General features: G+C 42.9%; 1 protein-coding gene across 1 annotated transcript in view; it reads right to left on the bottom strand.

Moving 5' to 3' along the window:
• KIFC2 (kinesin family member C2) overlaps positions 1-15,629 on the bottom strand; it is a 67,429-nt gene that overhangs the window by 45,237 nt on the left and 6,563 nt on the right. Inside the window, exon 3 of the mRNA XM_030190245.1 lies at positions 6,427-6,623. Coding sequence (XP_030046105.1) covers positions 6,427-6,623 — 197 coding nt within the window. The remainder of the gene's footprint in view (positions 1-6,426; positions 6,624-15,629) is intronic.

The following is a 15,629-nucleotide window of genomic DNA, read 5'->3' as shown; positions in this document are numbered from 1 at the left end:
TTCGAATAAGGATTTTATTTGTACATCAGACTTTAATCAGGTACATTCAGCAGACAGATTCTGGGTACAACCGGACAGAGCTTCCTAGACGATTACGACAGGATTTATGTGCTAAGAAGCATTGTAATGTAATCACAGGAAACCATACTAGGACAAAGAAGGAGAAAGCTGGTTTTTTTTTTTTTTTTTTTTTTAGAGGGGAAAGTCAAGTAATGTATGTTTGAAGGAAAGATACTCTTTTAAAACTTTGTAAGCACATGGTGTAGCACAATAAGGTCTATCAAGCTGTCACTTGCAGCACAAAAATAAAGAAACCTGTCTCGGGGTTAAAATCATGGCTCAGAAACAGAATGAGAAAGCCTTTGTTTAAAGGAGATGGAATGAAATAGAGAGCAACACCCAAAAGTCAAAGCAGTATGAGCAGTGAATATTGGGGAGTGGGAGATAACGTCCTAATAAAATGACACAAAAGAGGAGAAAAAAGTATGCCCTGATAAAAGGAGAATGCAGAGTAAGACTAAGATACAGTGAAAGCCAAGAAATACATCCGTACATTCTTACATGCTCAGAAGTGCACTTACAACGGACTTGGCAGCATGAGGCATGAAAAGATAAGTCATTTTACAATTATGGTGCCTGCTTAAGGAACCAATTTTGAGGGGAAACCGGAGTTGAAAGATATCTGTGTAAAAGACTGTTGTACCACTTCAGCACAGAACAGGGACAAAAACGAACGGAAAAGGGGGAGAGAAAAAAAAATCACTTTCTTGAGCTTTTAAAAGTGAACTGTAGAGCCTCTTCTGCCAAAGCAGTGCTGGACTGATAAGGCAGCTAAAGTGGGCAAGCTTCCCAGACTCTCATGTCCTTGAGATAGTGAACTACAGCACTTGTTAGGGAAAACCTTTAAAAGCTACAGAAAGAAATGGCAGTTTCGGAAGCCTGGATAAGGATATCAAAAAAAAATGTGAGAAAAAGGGGTGTAGAACTTACAACTCTTCGGGCAAGTTTAAATAGATTTACAAAGGCAGATTCGAAGCCCAAGAGGGAGTATATATTTACTAATAATGTAATAAGCTTTGTTCCGGAAAGAGAATCAAACCTCACAGCACATGGGACTGAGAAGGAAAAAGAAAAGTTTTCTAGGAAATCAAAAAATAATAATAAAAAAAAATGATTTCTGGTTTGCACAAGAAGCCAAAAAGGTGTATGTAAGGTATTAAGTTACCCCAATTGGTACCGTGCGGGCCACACCCTTATAAATTTTACACGGACCACAGACATATAGTGTAGGAGTCGGTAGAGCATCAGAGAGGAGGGCAGGGAGGATTATTGTGGCAGAAAAAGGGGGACAAGAACAAAATGTTGTAGAGGAAGGGATTCAGATTGGACTTAAGGAAAGAAAAATGGCTATGAGGGTGGGGTAAGAGCACAGGACTGAGCAGCTGTGAAAAAGAGCAATCAATTGAACTACGCAGTAAATAATAAAGATTTTGACAGGTGGAAATGAGAAATAAGAAAAGCAGAGACGGAACAGGATAGTTCACGCAAAAATACAATTCAGACAGAGTGCAAAGACACACACAAAGATGCAAAAGGAAAAAGAACGGAATAAGAGATACTACGCAGTTATTCATGCTGCACTATGAAAAAGAGCCGAGAAAAGTGTGGACAAGAAGGGGGGGGTGTGGGCTGAGTGGTTAGAGAGAAAGCATAGTTCAGAAGACTGAAGGAACTGATTAGATAAGAGGAAAACAGCAGTTGGACGACGGTAAACAGCTACAAAGCTGAACACCGTAATTACTGTTTTTAGCTACAAAAAGAAAGAGAGTTGTAGGAAGTCCAACAGAAAAAGTGAGGAAGAATATTAAAAGGGACAGTCTCGAGACATTGAAAAAACAAAATCTCGTGGATAGCAGTTTCAGCACAAGATCTAGTGTAAGTGGAAGGCAATAGCAGATGTGAAAAGGTGGGGGCTGTCTGTCAGTTTTGAAGAGTGATTATAAGAACAGAGAAACCAGAAGGATTTTAAGGGAGAGAGCAATTTGAAAGCGTGCTGTTCTCCTAGAATAAAGGGACTTCCCCCGATACGGGAACATACAGAAGAGAAAAAGAGCAGGATTAGACCCAGGGGACTAATAGAAAGAGGATTTGAAAAGGAGGGATTCAGACAGAACACAGGGTGGGATTGGAAGCAGAAAATGCGCAATCTCTAAGGATTGTTAAGCGAGAATTGCTAGCATAAAGACCAATCCAAAGATTTTGAACATTGAAATAAACTTACAGCAAAACCCAAATCGCAGTCGCCTGGATTCGTTGTTATGCTTCATTCACACAACAAGCACACTCTTGCGCACATCACGCAAATCAAAGAGATGAACAGGATAGGGGAAAGAAAAGGGGGTGAGAAAGAACAGAACAGAATATTGAAAGACAGAAACGAAGGTTTGAACGCAAATAGAGATCAGCATAGACAAGGGCAGAGAAGCAGGTGTGTTAGTTCAGCGCAGGGCATGAAGACAGCAAGAAGATAGAAGAGTATGTAAGATAGGGGTCAGAAAAAGTGTGCAAGTGTAGTGCTAAAGAAGGGAACCTGCAAAGAACAAAGGGAGAAGACAGAAAAAATAGAAAGACAGGGGTAAGAACAAGAAAATTGGACAGAACAATAGTGCCCAATACCCCTGAAGTGGGCAGTGTCCGTGTGAGGCAGAAGGACAGAAAGTAGCGGCAGGGAGAGGCAGGTGAGTATGAGAGAAAGAGAGAGAAGGAAAATAAAGTAACAGAGAGAAACAGAGAACATTTGAACGCACAAAATTAAGTATCCCCTCTTGCGTTCAAAGAAGATCAAGAAGGTCAGTGAGTGCTGTTAGCGTTCGGGGCTCACCACTGTTTTTATTTACCTCTTCTTATAGACCTCTTTCTGACTCCGTCACATGGGGGACTAAAGGTACTTAGTTCATATATCAGGTTCTGTATAGTTTCTCTAACCTCCATTGTCACCCAATCATAAGGGGGTCTGTTCTGGGGTGGCATTAGGAGCCGTAATTGAAAACCAATTCCCATAACTACTGCTTTCTGTTTGTTTTCTGGATCTAGATATACTCTGGGCCATTTATATTCCCACATAAATCTTATTAAACATCTGTCTAAGTTTCTGCAAAGACTGAGTGTCACTTGTATATGATCTACCTTGTAGGCTAAATGTAAAGACAGAGATAGGTTTAGATAGATAGATACATTTTATTTCTTACCCAAACACAGGTCTTCAAGTTGATACAAATACAGACATCAGATTCTGGTTTCAGCCGCACAGGGCTTCGCCGTCTGACAGAAGCTTTGGAGAGGACTCTCAAACTGAGCCAAAATCTGCCATCTTTTATACTCTATCCTCTCCATAGAAGTGAATGGTGAGATACCTAGCTCCTAATATTTCGCAATTTCTGAGATCATACTTTCCCATGCGATCTGCTATCTGATGTGCCCACCTCCTTCCGTTCTCAGCTACTGCTAATTATCAACATGTTTTGGGAAGCGTTGAGATAACAGTTTCACATCTTCCGGCTGCAATACTTTTCATACCTTTCTCATGAACTCTGTATTACCTCTGTATCATTGTATACCAAAACTAATAAGCTCCATTTTATTCATCTGATCTTTCATTACAGATGCTATATTTGATTTAAAAATTGTACCAAGTTTGTATCAGGACTCATTGTTCAGACCTGCTTTTTGCAGATTCTCAAATATTAAATCATTTCAGTACTTTTTTGCAGTTTAGGCTGTTTAAGGTATGTAAATTGACCCACCACTATTCCAGTGGATGGATCCCAAGCGGGGACACATATTAACTTACAGGAAATGCAAGTCCTTGCTCAGCCAGTCATAGATTTTTAAACCTAGCTGGTATTTTTACAGCCTGAGTCCTAAAATCTGGCCTTCCACCCTTCCGGTGGGCATCCAGTGAGGGCCTCTTGCTGTAGTATAATTATACAATAGGAATGGCCATCATATCTGAAGCCATCACAGAGCCTGATATGTACTGTCATTTTCACATCCTTGAAGGGGTGGATGGGGGTCAGTGACCACCGGGTTAAGGGGGTTGTCGTGCCTTAATCCCTTCAGTGGTCATCTGGTCAGATAAGGCGCCTTTTTGTGACTTCGTTGTGATTGAAACACGTCCAGATAAAAATGTCCCAATTTTTGCCCTAGATGTTTTTATCTTGTTTTATTAGCCCAGAAAAAGTCAAAACTCACCCAAACACGCCTCCAACATACCCCCTTGTGATTCTGATAAACTGCAGAGACAACCGTCTCTAATCGGAGATTTGAAAATCACAACATGGACATTTTCCCATGAAAAACATCCATCTGCTGCTTTGTGCCGTTTTTGAGACATTTTTCCCTTTTGAAAATGAGTGCCCTAGTTACTAATGACTGGTATTAACAATAAAATAAATTACAAAAAATCAGGAAGATCAAATCCAACCAACCAAGTTAAACCTTAAACTCACTATAGTAAACTTGGGTTCAGAATAATTTATCTTTTTATATATATATATATGTATGCACTTTAAAAAAATGCTAAAGTGTTTTAAATTGTTTTAAATGTGCTCAGACCATACCGTTTACACCCATTATATCCCCAAGAGGAATATGTGGTGGTGTCACAATGGAACCATCATTGCACATATGATGTTCCACCTCCTAATATTTGTGTATGTACATACAGCTGCGCCCAAGTAGATCTTACTCACCAATGTATGCGTATATCTATAATACATATGTATAAGCCATGGACTATTCACATTAAATATTGTTAGACTTGAGCTCAAACCTCCGCCCATAAATTATGGTACATTCCATATTACCTTCTGATACATGGATAATAAAACATACAGTTCACCGTTTGTTTAAACCTAAAGGAGGAATATGTTAATTTATGACACCCTGATTTCTCTTCCCCCACATATCTTACACAAACCAACCCACAATGCGATATACACACATATATTCACATAATTATTTCACTTCCCTTGGGGTATATTGTGCTCGTGCTTGTGCTTCATTAAAATCACATATCATTCATCCATTCCAATCTTGCCATCAAAATAACTGCTCCCTTTAAAGGGAATGGATGAATGATATGTGATTTTAATGAAGCACAAGCACGAGCACAATATACCCCAAGGGAAGTGAAATAATTATGTGAATATATGTGTGTATATCGCATTGTGGGTTGGTTTGTGTAAGATATGTGGGGGAAGAGAAATCAGGGTGTCATAAATTAACATATTCCTCCTTTAGGTTTAAACAAACGGTGAACTGTATGTTTTATTATCCATGTATCAGAAGGTAATATGGAATGTACCATAATTTATGGGCGGAGGTTTGAGCTCAAGTCTAACAATATTTAATGTGAATAGTCCATGGCTTATACATATGTATTATAGATATACGCATACATTGGTGAGTAAGATCTACTTGGGCGCAGCTGTATGTACATACACAAATATTAGGAGGTGGAACATCATATGTGCAATGATGGTTCCATTGTGACACCACCACATATTCCTCTTGGGGATATAATGGGTGTAAACGGTATGGTCTGAGCACATTTAAAACAATTTAAAACACTTTAGCATTTTTTTAAAGTGCATACATATATATATATATAAAAAGATAAATTATTCTGAACCCAAGTTTACTATAGTGAGATTAACAATAAAATGACACGTCTGAACGGTAGTCCACGTTGATAACTTCCCCCCTTAATTAAAGAAAAAAGAAATGTCTCTAAAAATTAAATCACTGCTATATATAATAAAAGTGAACCAAGTATAGGACAATGAAGGCATTGTGACATCACAGATGAGGTTGGTTCTTAGTCATTGGTGGAATGAGGCATTATGACATCACAATATCAGCTCTGGTACCAGAGACTGAAAATATTCACACTGAGGGGGAAAGTTATCAATGTGGGCTTACCATTAAGATGTGCTATTTTGCCACTAACATGCTATTTATCAAAGGTCCTATTTTATGCAATGAAACCTAGTTACTAATAACTGGGATTAACAGTAAAATAAACATATCTTAACATTAACTGCTTTAGTAACTATGCCCCTTAATGTTTGTTTGTTTTTTTACATTTGTACCCCACACTTTTCCACTCATGGCAGGCTCAATGCGGCTTACATGGGGCAATGGAGGGTTAAGTGACTTGCCCAGAGTCACAAGGAGCTGCCTGTGCCTGAAGTGGGAATCAAACTCAGTTCCTCAGTTCCCCAGGACCAAAGTCCACCACCCTAACCACTAGGCCACTCCTCCACTCCTTTCAATGTGTGACAGCGCATTAACTGTAGAGATGAGTGAAGGACATCTGTACTGCACATTTCTTCAAGGGTAGCCTCTTCCTGCTCTGTTTCTTACCTGGAGATGGAAGCCGCATGCCAGCTGTTGCTTTTCCTTTTCTCTGTCTTCCACTTCCTGTTTCAGGCCTACAATCTCCTCCCTGAGCTTGGTCCTCTCCCCTTGCAGAGCATTCACTGACTCCACCAGTCTGTGGATCCCAATGGGAGAGACTGGAGAGGTGGTGTATATGGAGCACGCAGAGGACACTTTCATGCCTGGAAGAGGGCAGCAGCATAAGTCATAGGAAGAAGAGACTCAATCCAAGCCAAGAATACTTAACAGGGCTAATAATGACTAATTGTCCTTACAATGCACTAACAAGACACCTAGACTAGACTTTCTTTTGTTGTAATCTCTCTTGGGATTTCTATTTCACACACATACCTAGTCAATCATCAAGGTAAACCTGAGGCTGGCCCTTCCTCTTGAAGGTCTCCTTGCTGAGGATTTGTTGGGGTCTTATTCTGAGGGCCTCAATAAAAGGAGGTTCCAGCCCCCTTGAACTTAAGAACTGAGGGCCCAATACACAAAGCTGACCATGGATGCAATGTTTACTTTAGACTGGTTGGAGCTGGTCTAAAGCAAACATTATGTAGATTCTAATGCACAAAGGGATTTTGCGTGGCTTTAACCGTGTGCCATAGCAGCTATCAAAAATCCCATGCAAATGTAATACAATGACCTCATTAGTATTATAATGAGCATTCCGTGCAATGCACAGAAGGAGCATCTACCTTCTACGTGTAAAATTTACTGGCAGGTCTGGAGCTGTCGGTAATGTGAGGGTGACATGAGAATAAGCTCTGTACAAGAATGACAAAAGGCGTCTGCTCCATTTGTGACTATAATGATAACAACCCGCCTCAGATTTGATAGATTTGGACCGCTAATAGTGCTTTAGGAGATGTCTTGTGCATTTCTGACAAGCTAAACTCCCCATATGTTAGCGCCCACCGCTTGACCTTGAATCGGAGAGGCTGAGGGATAACATGCAAGGGTATAAGCAACAGTTTTCAGGTGACTAGGTGGGAAAGTGTCTAGCACATGCGCAGAACATCTGTTCTGCGTATGTGCTAGATGTTTTCCCTACCAAGCTGCTTGCAGAATTTACGTGCATCTGATTTGCATGTGATTCCCTTTGAGCATCGGTCACTGTTTGCAAAACGGTAAGTTTGACCACAGCTGCCCTATTTAATGGTGAAGTTTGTGCATTGGGGCCTGAGTACTAACCTTACCTCTGGAGTAAACCCAGAAACAGAGGCAGTGCTGCTTGCTGTGGGTCTCAAGCACACCTTGCAATCAGCTTATGGAAAACCTAGGAGTGGATTTATATAGACCATGCCAGTGTGACTCATAGAAAGTTGCTGGACACACCCTGCCCCTGCCAACAGTGACAGGGTAAACTTCCATGTGCTACTAGCAGTGTTCAGAGTACTAGGTCAAATTACTTAAGTAAAAATAAAAATAAATGTATATTTTAATACTTAAGTAAAAGTACACTGAAGAACATATGAGAGGAGGAAGCTGGATCCATAGGAGGCTGGACCATGGGAAGAGGGGGGCTTGTGGGAAAGGTGGGGGCTGGAGCCATGGGAGGAGGGGGTGGAGGGAATAGAAAGAGGTGCTAGCTGGACCCATGGGAGTAGGGGATAGAGGAAAAGGACAAAGGTGCTAGCTGGACCCATGGGAGGAGGAGGGGAGCTGGAGGGAAAGGAGGTGGGGGCTGATGGGAAAGGTGCTGACTGGACCCTGAGAGGAGGGGGGGGGCTACAGGGAAGGGAAAGAGATGCTGGACCAAGGGGAACAAGGAAGAGGGAGTCAAATACTGAACCCACAGCAGGAAGGAGAAAGGGAAAGAGGGTAGGCAGGTGAATCAGATGGTGGAATGGGTAGGGAGAAAGAAGCTGGGTTGAGTTGGAAAAGAGAGAAACACATTGGTGTGGAAGAGGAAGAGACGAGAGAAGCGGATCACAGGGAGGTAATAGAAAGAGAGGTGAAATGATGTGCATTGGGGGGGGCAGGGGCACAGGGACAGGGACACAAAGTGGAGATGCAGTGTGGAGATGGTACATGGACAGAGAAGAGCAATGCCAGACACAGAAGGAAGATGTTGTTCAACACAGGGGAAGAGGATAGAGAGGTGATGATGGATTTGAGGATATGAGCACAGGGGAGATAATGGACAGGGAAGTGGAGGGAAACAGAAAGGAGATGCTGAACATGGGGGACAATAGAGACACAGAAATGGAAGATGGATGGTGAACACGGAGAGAGAAGTCAAATGGACAGGAGAACCTGGTGAGTGAGTTAAGAGAAAACAGGGAGAAGCAGAAACCAGAGCCTGAGACCAACATGATTTTAAAAATACAATGACCAGACAACAAAAGGTAGAAAAAAATAATTTTATTTTCCATTTTGTGATCAGTTTATGTCAAATTTGAAATGTACATCTTGCCAGAGCTCGCAGGGATGGGACTGGGACAAAGCTCGAAGGGACAGGGACAAACTTTGCCCCCTGTCATTCTCTACCCAAAAATCTCACAGTCGGACTGTGTGCACACCCTGCAATGGGTTTTATGTTGTTGTTTTTTTTTTTTTTTTTAGCTGTTTAACCTTTTGGCTGCCAGTACTTTTGTTTTAGGTAGCTCAGCCTGCGAATGCAACTGCAGTCTTATTCTAGGTCTGCAAGGCCAGTTTTTCCTTGTGTTTGAAACTACTCTGAACGGCTTTTGTGGGGGGAAATCCTGCCTGACCAATTTACTTCATTCTTTGAAGGAGTAAACAAACATGTGGACAAAGGGGAGCCAGTTGATATTGTGTATCTGGATCTTCAAAAGGCGTTTGACAAGGTACCTCATGAAAGGCTACAGAGGAAATTGGAGGGTCATGGGATAGGAGGAAATGTCCTATTGTGGATTAAAAACTGGTTGAAGGATAGGAAACAGAGAGTGGGATTAAATGGGCAGTATTCACAATGGAGAAGGGTAGCTAGTGGGGTTCCTCAGGGGTCTGTGCTAGGACCGCTGCTTTTTAATATATTTATAAATGATTTAGAGATGGGAGAAACTAGCAAGGTAATTAAATTTGCTGATGACACAAAGTTATACAAAGTCGTTAACTCACGAGAGGATTGTGAAAAATTACCGAAGGACCTTACGAGACTGGGAGACTGGGCGGCTAAATGCCAGATGACGTTTAATGTGAGCAAGTGCAAGGTGATGCATGTGGGAAAAAAGAACCCAAATTATAGCTATGTCATGCAAGGTTCCACGTTAGGAGTTACGGACCAAGAAAGGGATCTGGGTGTCGTCGTCGATAATATGCTGAAACCTTCTGCTCAGTGTGCTGCTGCGGCTAGGAAAGCTAATAGAATGTTGGGTATTATTAGGAAAGGTATGGAAAACAGGTGTGAGGATGTTATAATGCCGTTGTATCGCTCCATGGTGCGACCGCACCTTGAGTATTGTGTTCAATTCTGGTTGCCGCATCTCAAGAAAGATATAGTAGAATTGGAAAAGGTGCAGCGAAGGGCAACTAAAATGATAGTGGGGATGGGATGACTTCCCTTTGAAGAAAGACTAAGGAGGCTAGGGCTTTTCAGTTTGGAGAAGAGACGGCTGAGGGGAGACATGATAGAGGCGTATCAAATAATGAGTGGAGTGGAACAGGTGGATGTGAAGCGTCTGTTCACACTTTCCAAGAATACTAGGACTACGGGGCATGCGATGAAACTACAGTGTAGTAAATTTAAAACAAACCAGAGAAATTATTTCTTCACCCAACGCATAATTAAACTCTGGAATTCGTTGCTGGAGAACGTGGTGAAGGCGGTTAGCTTGGCAGAGTTTAAAAAGGGGTTAGACAGTTTCCTAAAGGACAAGTCCATAAACCACTACTAAATGGACTTGGGGAAAAATCCACAATTCCAGGAATAACATGTATAGAATGTTTGTATGTTTGGGAAGCTCGTCAGGTGCCCTTGGCCTGGATTGGCCGCTGTCGTGGACAGGATGCTGGGCTCGATGGACCCTTGGTCTTTTCCCAGTGTGGCATTACTTATGTACATATTGTTAATGTCTGCTTAATGTTTAACCTGATAGTTTATTTTTTATAAACATCATTATATGCTACTTTGAACAGTACAGCTAACAGGTGCATGCCTGTAAAGCCGGTTTCTGTTGAACGCTGTTCAGTCGATTTTCAATACGATTTTCAATGCTTCTGCCTGCTTAAATTGCTTGTGGCCACCCAAGCATCGATATTCAGCGGCACTTAACCGAGCAGACAAGCTGAATATTGGCTCTGACTGGCTATGTTTGAAGAGGTCAGGGGTGGTACAGGGGGCAGAGCTGGGAGTTATGCAGATGCAGGCACCTGCATAGTTAACCAGGGGCCCTTTTACTAAGAAACAGTAGGGCTAACATGTGCCAAATCAGTACTACTGCCGAGGTGGCACGGGTGCCCAGCCTTAATGTCAAAGTTGGTGCGTGCTGTTTCCCGTGGTAGAAAATATTTTCCTATTTTCTACCACGGGGGATGTTCCCGGCAGTAATCAGTGCTGCCTGATTACCGCTTGAGTAGTGCGTGAGCCCTTACCACTAAGTCAATGGGTGGTGGTAAATGCTCAGACAGTAAATAGCCGCACGCAACTTTTAATTTTACCACACGGCCATTTATCACCCCCATTAGAAAAAAAGCCCTTTTCCCCAGACACGGTAAAAAATGGCCCAGTGCGCACCATTTTCACATGTCTACACTACCACAGGCGACCTTTTACCGCAGCTTAGTAAAAGGACCCTCAGGCAAATTTAGGACTGCTTTTGAAATACTGCAAGGCTGCCTCTAGAGGTCGCAGCCGCCATTTTGCAGAGGCAGCCTTTAGGGGCAGGAGTGAGTGGGATTCATTCCTGCCCCCATTGCCCCATTGGATCACCAGGGACTTTAGGTAGGCTTGGGGAAGGCCTATCCTGAATAGGGGGGTTGGGAGGGGGAATGGACCTGAAGGGAGAGGATCGTGAGGGGAGTACACATATTGTCAAGGAGGGGTGGGGGAGATCGGAGGGAAAAAGACACCGTTTGTATGTTATGCAGGTTGTGTCTGATATGTAGCTGGGGTCTATATAACTGATATATGCAGGCCCGGGCTGAATATCGGCCAGGACCCGCAAAAGCTCCGGTGGCCTCAGTTACCCCCAGATATTCAGTACTGGTGTCTGGATATGGCTCTGCACTGAATAACCACGGCTAAATTCTGCCCATAGCAGTCAACATTTAAAAGATGATGACTGCCATGAGCTGAATATTGATCAGTGTCTGTTCTTTGGTGAATTCTGGGGTAGAGGGCTCAGGAAGTGATTGTCTCTTCTGATACTAGGCATCCCAATTTAGCTGACACATATCCTAGAACAAGGGCTGAGACCAAAACAAACTCCAGAAGCCTGAAGGAATAAGGGGCCTGTCTCTTGCAAGGACACAAGCAGGGGGAGGGAGATAGGGAATGGGAAAGAGAAAGGAAACCCTTCATATGTTTACTAGCCTCAAGATCTGAGTTTAAGGAGGCAATCCTACAAAGTCACCACCCCCACAGAGAGAAGAAAAGCATCTGGAAAAAGGGACCAGGTAGACCACGCATGCTGCATTTTCTGAAAGGGCATACACTGCAACATGCATGCTTGCCTTAAACTCTCTACCCGGTCCCCTTTTCCAGATGCTTTTCTTCTCTCCTCACAAAATTATGTGTTATCTGAATCATCAATGTTATTCTTTACCTCAGTGCTGAGTTAAACGTGATCCATCTACCAACATGGCTTTCTTGGGGGGGGGGGGGGGGGTCAAGGTGACTGCAGTACGGTGCAGTGGGGCGGGGCTACCTTTTAATTTTTTGTGTCCTGTTTTTTGTATCTGCAAATATGGTAACTCTACGCAGAGGTGAAAGGCACGGGGTGGGGGGGGGGGGGGGGGGACAGAACTGCAGAGCTTTGGAGGCCTAGAAGGGAAGTGAGAGATGCCAGGCTGCATGAAGGACAGGAGAGAAAATGCAGATCAATTGTCTGACAAGGGTGCATACGCAACACACGCATCTTGAATCGATATGCCACTACCAAGATAGGCTTCTCAAAAGATTGGAATCCCCTCACCTTCATAAGTTGATGAACATAGCAGATGCCTTAACCCTGCCAACCAATAACTCTATCCTGCATTGTGACAAGCAGATATACACTCAGACCCAGGCCACTGTAAATGCAAACACTGAGCCAACCACACCAACTGCTTCAAACATTTTGATGCCCCATGCAAAATCAAAGACTGAGAGCACAGTCTGTTGCACCTGCATCGTTAACAAGCTACAAAGAGGAAAAGCTCTCTCCACCTGCAACCACCTAGGGGGACTTCCTTCCCACTCATCCATAAACTATGCAGCAGCAGCAGTGGTCATATATGCATAATGATACAACTTAAAGTCTAGGAAGTTAATACCCCCACTCCTTATCAACTTAAGCTTCTTCAGAGTAATCCTAGGTGACTTTCCATGCCACAGGAATGACAAAATCTTCCCCTCCAGTAACTTATAAAATGAATCAGCATACGGGAAGGGATAATACAATTAATTTTAGGTGTAACTACCATCTTAATTGTGTTCAACCACCCCATAATGAAAGATACAGAGGGGACCACTGAACAAAAATATCATCCACAATCTCCATAACAGCATTCTTATTCAACTCCGTGATACTTTCCACCATATTACCATGCCAAATATCCAAACACTTTAACTTAGGAGGTGCCCACACAAGTGGGTAATCCTCAAGGTATTGCCTATGAGCATGCACATTAAGAGGCATTGTCATGGACTTACCCCAATTAACCTTATAACCTGAGATTCCAGAAAGATGCTCAAAAAATACGTTTATAAACAACTTGAACATCTAAAAGCGGACAAAGCTATGGGGCCGGTTGGGATACATTCCAGGATACTGAACGAGCTCAGAGAAATCCAGGTGGGACCTCTTATTTAATAGATCTTTAGAGATGGGAGAGGTTCCACGGGATTGGAGATGAGTGGATGTTGTCTCTCTTCACAAAAGCGGGGACAGGGAAGAAGTGGGAAACTACAGGTTGATAAGCCTCATGTCGGTGGTAGGAAAAATAATGGAGTCGCTGCTGAAGGAAAAGATAGTTAACTTGCTAGAAGCCAACGGATTGCAGGATCCGAGTCAACATGGCTTTACCAAAGGAAAATCCTGCCAAATGAATCTGATTGATTTCTCTGACTGGGTTGACCAAAGAACTGGATAAAGGACATGCGCTAAATGTAATCTATTTATCATCCCAGCATATAAATGTAACCCTGCTCTCAGCAGTCTGGGCACCAGCTAGTTCGTCACGAGTCAGGGGCACCCAAGACCAGGGGCATAAAGAATAATCCAAACCAATGTAGTTTTTTTCTAGTCACATACTGAGCTTTACCACCAGAAACCCTCTTCTTGGTCAGCCTTAGTTTCTTGAACAGAACAGAGAAGGGCAATGAAAATGATAAAGGGGATGGGACGACTTCCCTAGGAGGAAAGGCTGAAGCAGCTAGGGCTCTTCAGCTTGGTGAAAAGATTGCTGAGGGGAGATATGATAGAGGTCTATAAAATAATGAGTGGATGGAACGGATAGACGTGAATCACATGTTTACTGTTTCCAGAAATACTAGGACTAGGAGGAGGCATGTAATGAGGCTACAAAGTAGTAAATTTAAAAGGAATCGCAGAAAATATTTCTTCACTCAATGTGTAATTAAACTCTGGAATTTGTTGCCAGAGAATATAGTAAAAGCAGTTAGCTTTGTAAGTTTTAAAAAGGTTTGGATGGCTTCCTAAAGGAAAAGTCCATAGACCATTATTAAAATAGACTTGGGGAAAATCCACTGCTTAATTCAAGGATAAGCAGCATAAAATGTATTGTACTGTTTTGGGATCTTGCCAGGTACTTGTGACCTAGATTGGCCACTGTTGGAAACAGGATACTGGGCTTGATGGACCTTCAGTCTGTCCCAGTATGGCAATACTTATCTACTATAATAAAACTCACCCTCAACGTTCTGAGGACACTGACGTCAGTGAAGCCAAGCCCTGACATCCTTCAAAAAGGTTCGAAGGTTCGTGGTGGTGAAGCCACCAAAATCGCTCTGGGCCCCGCCCTCGAGGGCTGAGCAATGGCAGAACAACGAAAGGGGTTGGCAGGGAGGGAGGGAGGCGGGGTGGAAATCGCTCCGGGCCCCGCCCTCGCGTCAAACGTCATGACGTTGGGGGCGGAGCAATGGCAGAACAATGAAGGGGTTGGCCAGGGAGGGAGGGGGGTGGCGACGAAAACCTTGCTAGCGCCCGTTTCATTTGCTCTGAAACGGGCCTCTTTTACTAGTGTACTTATATAAGACTTCCCCACAATAATAAATCTCCAGCTTTCTCTGTTTGTTCTACTTGAATCTGTAAGTATTCAAAGCAAAACACTTAAGTAAAGAATGGATAACAAAGAGTTTATCACAACTGGAATAAGGAAGGAAGGAAGAGGAGTGTTATCAACTATTCTAATAATACTGCAAAAGAGAAAGAGAGTCATCCAATGCTGGTATAATGAAGATGATGAGAAGAGTAGAAATGAAGTGACATCTTTGTATAATGATGCATATGTGTGCAACTCTGTGGCTAAGTACTGCTATGCCCTAGAAACACCATTTATTTGAGGCTAGAGTGTAAGATCTAGAGCCAGGTTTTCTTCTGAGGGAAGGTGAAAGGTCTAGAGTGAACCTGCATAATGCAGGAAGAGGGCCATGACCACTTGTCCCCCTGGCAGGGTTACAAATGCCCAAAGGAAGGCATATAAATTTGTGATTAAAAAAAAAAAAAGCTCAAAAGACCAGTGAAAGGTGTCCCAAGTAATAAGGTGCCAGTTCTGCCCCCATATTCATCGGGGCAGGGTATATTCTGATGTATATTTAATATGAGTATTATCTGTATTCAGTTGCATTGTTGTGTATAGTTAGCACTGTGTTGTAGGGCTGCTTTTCCTATAATTTGCGGTGTCCTGTGATTAACTCCTTGTGAGCTTTCCCTATTGGCTGTTAGCTCTGAGCTAGGGCCAGCCCTCCCTATCTGTCCCTGTGGGCTGTGTGTGAGAGCCCTGTCTTCCTTGCATGATTTCGTGATCAGCAGCTGTTCTAAGGGGCTGATCCCTCC

Source organism: Microcaecilia unicolor, chromosome 1 (genome assembly GCF_901765095.1).
Source record: "Microcaecilia unicolor chromosome 1, aMicUni1.1, whole genome shotgun sequence".
NCBI lineage: Eukaryota > Metazoa > Chordata > Amphibia > Gymnophiona > Siphonopidae > Microcaecilia > Microcaecilia unicolor.
Note: the sequence above shows the minus strand (reverse complement) of the source record. Positions and strands in the feature narration are given on the sequence as shown.